The sequence below is a fragment of the Penaeus monodon genome, chromosome 7, assembly GCF_015228065.2.
Source record: "Penaeus monodon isolate SGIC_2016 chromosome 7, NSTDA_Pmon_1, whole genome shotgun sequence".
Lineage (NCBI taxonomy): Eukaryota > Metazoa > Arthropoda > Malacostraca > Decapoda > Penaeidae > Penaeus > Penaeus monodon.
Window position 1 is genome coordinate 55295929 of NC_051392.1, and position 6761 is coordinate 55302689.

The window sequence follows — 6761 nt, forward strand, 5'->3', positions numbered from 1 at the left end:
GTGGTGGTGATGGTGGTGGGGGGTGATGGGTGGTGGTGATAGGTGGGTGGTGGGATGAGGGGTGGTGGTGATGTGGTGGGGGGTATGAGAGTGGTGGGGGGTGATGGGTGGTGAGGATGGTGTTGTGGTGGGTGTGATAGGGTGGTGGTCTGATTGGTGGTTGGGGGTGTGGATGAGCCTGTGGTGATGGTGGTGGGGGGGTTGAATGGGTGGTGTGGTGGATTTGTATGGTGGGTGGGGGTGAATAGAGGGTGTGGGTGACTGGTGGATGTGGGGGTGATGTGATGTAAATGGTGGGGACGAGCTGGGTAGATGGGTGGTGGTGATAGTGTGGGCATAATAGAAATTCTATAAAAATACAATATTTTGGATATGCTCCTTTTTCTACTAAATTAACAAATTCAGAGGGGCACCAAATTAACAAGAAATCACCATAAGTCTATGTTACATCTCTAAACTGTCATTTCAGCTCATATGCATTTTTTTTTCTAGCCCAAGAGAAAAAAGCCACTATAAGACAGCAAAAAAAGAAAAGAAAAATACAAATTAAAAAATATCCAAGCAACATAAAAATGGTATTCTCAATAACCAATGGCTCAAAATACAAAGGCTCCAAACAAAAGGTCAAAGATACAAACACGTTCTACAGCATTCACCACAATCTGACATGCATATTAAAGAACCAATATAAAACTTATTTAAAATGGTGATAAATTTCAGGTAAGCTTTACTGTGTCTGCATAATGAGTTTAATGAAGATGATACAACAGTTTCAGTTTTCCAATAAATCTATTTTGTATATAGTGGGATTTTTAAGTTTCTATCAACCAACTAGAGTTACAGTTTTTTAAATAAAGGCTGGTAATAATTCTTTTGCACAAATAATAAATTAAGAACGTTTTCCTCAATCATCCCAATGAAAGAAAATCTCAATGCAAAGATTGCAAATACAAAATACCTGCAATACATATACCAAACAGGACAATATCATGCAAAATAACTTCTACAAATTGTTTAAAAACATAACATTATCCATACACTATTTCTTTTACCAAAGGAATGAAAAAATTAAAGACAAACACAAGACATCACCTCAATATTCTACATTACTGCAAAACATACGGAAGATTACTGCATACAAAAAGGAACCATAATTTCTTGTCTATAAAGTGTAAAATTCAAGCAAACTATTTTTTCATTGTTAATTTCCAAACCTGAGTCTAATACCAATGTCTTTCAATTATTTTTCTATTATTTCAGAACAATGATGCTTACAAAGTACACAGATACAGACTTGCATATACATATGTATATGTATATACTGTATATGTATATGTACATATGTGTGTGTGTGTGTGTGTGTGTGTGTGTGATGTGTGTAATGTGTGTATTGTGTATGTGTGTATGTGTGTGTGTGTAATGTGTATGTGTATTGTGTGATGTGTGTGTGTGTGTGTGTGTTGTGTGTGTGTGTGTGTGGTGTTGTGTGTGAATGTGTGTGTGAGTGTGTGTGTGAATGTTGTGTGTGAATGTGTGTGAAGTGTGTGTTGATGTGTTGAATGTGATGTGTGTGGTGGTGTGGTGTGAATGGTGTGGTGTGTGTGTGTGTGTGTGTGTGTGTGTGGTGTGAATGTGTGTGTGGGTGTGAATGTGTGTGTGGGTTGTGTGTGTGTGGGTGTGTGAATGTGTGTGTGTGTGTGTTGTGGGGTGGTGAATGTGTGTGTTGTGTGTGTGTGTGAATGTGTGTGTGTGTGTGTGTGTGTGTGTGTGTGTGGTGTGTGTGTGTGTGTGTGTGTGTGTGTGTGTGTGTGTGCACGCGCACTTGTGTGCACATCTAATGCTGAGAAAAAGATTCACTTTTCCCCCTTAATGCAAAGCATGCGCCCAAATAATTAAGAAGAAAGAAAGAAGAAAGAAAGATAGAAAGAAGAAGAAGAAGAAAAGAAGAAGAAGAAGAAGAAGAAGAAGAAGAAAGGAGAAGAGAAGGAGAAGAGAAGGAAGGAGAAGGAGAAGGAGAAGGAGAAGGAGAAGGAGAAGGAGAAGAAGAAGAAGAAGAAGAAGAAGAAGAAGAAGAAGAAGAAGAAGAAGAAGAAGAAGAAGAAGAAGAAGAAGAAGAAGAAGAAGAAGAAGAAGAAGAAAAGCAGCAAAGCAAAATCATAAGAACCAAGCTCATTGCCAAAGCCTAAATCAAAGGCAATGCAGCAACGCGTCAACACTGCACAGGAATACCCCAATAACCGAACCCGAAAACTACAACCCAGCAACCACAAGCATGCCTTAAACTGTCACAACATACCCACAATACCCACACTGGAGCTGTCTAGGCCCCATAACAAATACAACGGGAGACAAGAAACACCTGTACTGAGGCAAAACACCAAAGCAATTCAGTACCTGCGTGACCTGAATCTTGATGTTTTGAAGCTCAGAACACAATGTGTGAGAGATGTCAGACCTAATGCTTAGATCACGGTCAATCTGAGCGCGAAGCTGATCCACCTCGTCATCTAAGGCCATCTGGCTCCCAGAAGCATGCATAAAGGCTGGTATTACATGAGGCTCACTGATCCATAATTCAAAATATACATCCAAATGTAAAACTCATGGAGAAGAAGCCTGCAGTCACAAATGAAACTCTTAAAAAAAATAAATCAGTGAAAACAATAATTATAGATACACTGAAAAGAGTTATTGTAAAATAGGGTATTTTAGACTTCAAAATATTTGGAAATGAAAATGTAGAATATCTAATTTCCTAAATACAACTTCTGCCCTCTTTTAATCAAACAATTACAAGTGAATAAAAACAAATTAAGAACTGTTTTATCTAAACCAAATGAAAAAAAAATATGAATTCTAAATTTGGTTACCACTTAGACCTTTTTTCAGAAGAGTGTCTTAATCTAATGATATTAGGCATAAAATCACATCTTTCATAAATTCATATAAAAAATAATTCTATTAGTTTACCACAGCTTCATGAAATTGGGTAATAGCCAACAATCAAAGGTCATGAGGTCCTCTTGACAAACCTTGCCAGTATTATTCTATTATTTGCTATAAGCATTTCAATATGCTTTAACACAGTTGCAACATGCATCATCTAGAAGCCATTTATCACAACAATAGAAAGTTGAGCAAGTATAAAGCTAAACTGTTATCTCTTGAGTGTGTGTAAAGTATGATTGCAATCATGCCAGCATGTTGGTTCATACAAGCTCTCCTCTCTCTCACTCAGTCTCGCTCACTCTCTCTCTTTCTCTCCCTCCCTCCTTCCCTCCCTCCTCCCTCCTTCTTCCCTCCCTCCCTTCTTCCCTCCTTCCATTCCTCCCTTCTTCCCTCCTTCCCTTCCTTCTCCCTCTCTCCCTCTCCCTCTCCCTCTCCCTCTCCCCTCTCCCTCTCCCTCATTCACTCGATCTTTCTTACTTTTTCAGTTGGCTTTTCTAGGGAGGGATAAAATGTTAGAAACGGCCTGCCAAGTCTTTGCCTTTTCATCCTAATACATTTCCAACATTTTATCCAGTGACTTCGTGTCATTATAATCTACAAATGAAGTCAAAAATGCATGTAGTGCTACATGCAGGTTTGCCTTGAATCTTCAATTATAATGAATTATTGTTGTAGATTTCATTCCAGTGGCTTCATATGTGGTTGCCAGATATGACCACAATCATGAACAACAGGAAACTTTAGAACCAGAGTAACTATACTACAAAAAGCAGTTTTTTCAACACCTTCACCCAGGTCTCAAACCAAAGCTTGCTATTTGTTAGTTTCAGTTTAGTAATTCAGTTGCAGGAGATACACATTTCTCGCCAAGAATTAGTTCCTCTGGGTTCTCACTGGCCTGTTCTTTCTACATCAACTTGATAGCTTTCTAAGACATTACAACAAGAATACCAGCATGATATATGAATTCTAAAAAATATATAGAACACCTTTAAAGGGCATCAAATTATGCCACTCCTTACATAATGAACCTTCCTCTACTGTAACATGCTAATGGGGGTCATGCTCTACTAGGTAAGATTCTGAATAGAATTTTCACAGGCTAAATGCAGTAATACTACTGTTTATTAACTACTCTACCATGACAGATTTTCAAAACAAACACATAAAATTCTATGCATATATATATATATCATTTGATCTAAATCTCAGAGTATATCCATAGCAAGGTCTGTTGCATTTCATCAACATAACTAACACTGAATTTCTCAGTAACAATTTGGTCTTTAAATGCCTATCAAGTTAAGATATTTTAATTTCAACATTCTTCCCCTATCAAACTCTGAGTTTACAACTGAAGATTCAAGCATATAAGAAAGTATTTTCCCTTGCACAATCACACTATTTGTGATTCCATACAAGATATATATCAAACTGATAGAGCACCCCATAATATATTTAAAAAATAGTAAATAAATAAACACAACAAAGTCTCTTTTAACATCACAATACACAATTCAAGTGTATTATGTATTACATACATCACTCACAAAACAGAATATGCATAAAAACACACTGTGAAGAACAGCTGGTTACAGCATCCTTTCTCCAACATCGAATTAATGTATTCTGATGCAATAATAACAAGAGATCTCACCAGAGCTTCGTTGTCCCGTGCCGCCAGTTGGTTTTCAAGGTGGGCTACTTCTGCAGCATGTTCTTCCTTCATCTTCACCATTTCAGCACCAAGGGATGACTCGTCAGAGGGTCCAGCCTCCCTCTATAGATTGAAGATGAAGGCAAATTGGTTTTGAGTAATCCTTAGCACAATAAAAATCTGTCTACTAACAGCTGCATCAATAATAATAAAATTAATAATAATAATAATAATAATAATAATAATAATAATAATAATAATAATAATAATAATAATATTATTAATAACAATAATAAAAAAATCTAATTCTACAACCAATCACATGTATCACCATCACATTTAACAATATAGAAAGCAACTTCCTTTCTAGTACGACTGCTTTGCCACCTAAGAAAGAGCAGTTACCCAAATACAACAAGAAAAGGGTCAGTGAAATCTGATGTGCCTGATGGCTCAAGACAAATCTCAGACAACATGCTGATGGTGAATTTACAAGAAAATCATGTTTATTTTATGAATATCACTGAAAGCCCTAATAAAAATTTTGTTTTCAAGCTTTTTTTTTTTCTACAGAATTTTAGTAGTGATTTCAAAACCTTTATTGTATGACAATGTACAGCCATTATTTTTTTCTTTTGCATATATCACTAATGACCTTGCATGTGAACTGTTTTCATTTTGCAAAATGTCTAGCTCATTATACTACAATCATAAAAATCTTTACAACTTTCTTGTATGAGACTCTACATGCCATATATATATAATCTTTTTATGAATACCATTGCTCTCTATCACAGCTACTGGTCAGCAAGGTTTCCAACAAAGAGTTCTTTTATGAGTTTCAAAGGTTCTTAAAAAGCATTTTCAATGAGAATCAATCATTTTCTTTATACAGCAATAACTGAAACCTATACCTGTGTGCTATTTTCAACCACTCTAAGACTTCTAAAACTTCCCATTACTGCTTTTGATTGACAAGGCATCCAGTATCACTACAGCAAATTCATCAAAGGAACTTGGCAAAATCTTTAGGTTACTAAATAACCTACAAGTCGATAATTTTTCCTTTACCAACATTACTGATGACCCTACCTGTCTACTACTCTCAACCAGCAAAGTATCCAGCCTGAGTTTCAGTTCTGTCAGGGTTTGGAAGTAGGTCTGTCTGACGAGTTTCTGCTCATAAGCGTATTGTTCCAGGAGCTCTTTGTACTGCTGCTCAACCCACAACACCTCCTCCGAGAGAGTTTTTTCTAAGGAATTCACCAGGGTATTGACTAGCTGTATAGCATCTGTTGAAAAAAAATATATATATACATACATATATATAAATATAAATTATCTTGGCAGCTCTGAAATTACTTTTTGTATTATAAAATACCTAATAAAGGAACCCAGTCATAAAGGTTTAAATGCACTATCATCAATTTCATTATCTATAACCATGGAATATTTGTTAAAAACTCTAGCAAATAACAAATGACTGTGCTATATCAGATTGACAGACTTCAGCAGAGATTTTAGGACTAATGGGGCTCCTCTTGCCTGAAGAATTCCTTATATATCTTTATCTTCATTTTTGTAATAGTTTACTTGCAGCAAAAGAGCAGAAAAAAGTGCATTACAACACAATGACCTCATATTTTCTAATAAAAAGGAATGCTGTCAAGTTCTTTCTTTCCATAGAAATATAAAAATATATTCCTTAGATATGCTGACAAATACTGATATTTCCATTAATCTACTAAATAAAAAATAATAATAATCAGCTTAGTCTGACATAAAGTCTGTGAACAAAAAATACCAAAATGTTTCAACATACCTGGCACAGAGGCAACATTACTCAAATTGCTAATGTGTGTAATGCAAAGATTATGCAACTTTGTCTTGTCATCTTCTAGAATCTTATGTATCATCATCTTCTGGTTCTCCAAAAGCTGGAGCTGAAAATGTTGACAAGGTATTATATCATCAAAAACTGGGAAATTAGTTAGTTCTTATATCAGAAACTAGGATGTTGCTGAATTTGAAAGACTACACAGCAGTATACAAATTACAATTAAAATTGCATCACCAATTTCTAAAAAAACAAATATCATATAGTCAGACCTCTATATTATTAATTCAAGAAATTAAGTGATCTTTCCTCTCCACA

General features: G+C 35.8%; 1 protein-coding gene across 1 annotated transcript in view; it reads right to left on the minus strand.

The window, feature by feature from the left end:
• Positions 1-2069: 2069 nt before the first annotated feature.
• Positions 2070-6761, minus strand: part of LOC119575715 — a 14667-nt gene continuing 9975 nt past the window's right edge. Inside the window, exons 2-5 of the mRNA XM_037923339.1 lie at positions 6429-6549; positions 5699-5898; positions 4607-4729; positions 2070-2517 (exon numbers count right to left, since the gene is read on the minus strand). Coding sequence (XP_037779267.1) covers positions 2278-2517; positions 4607-4729; positions 5699-5898; positions 6429-6549 — 684 coding nt within the window. The 3' untranslated portion in view covers positions 2070-2277. The remainder of the gene's footprint in view (positions 2518-4606; positions 4730-5698; positions 5899-6428; positions 6550-6761) is intronic.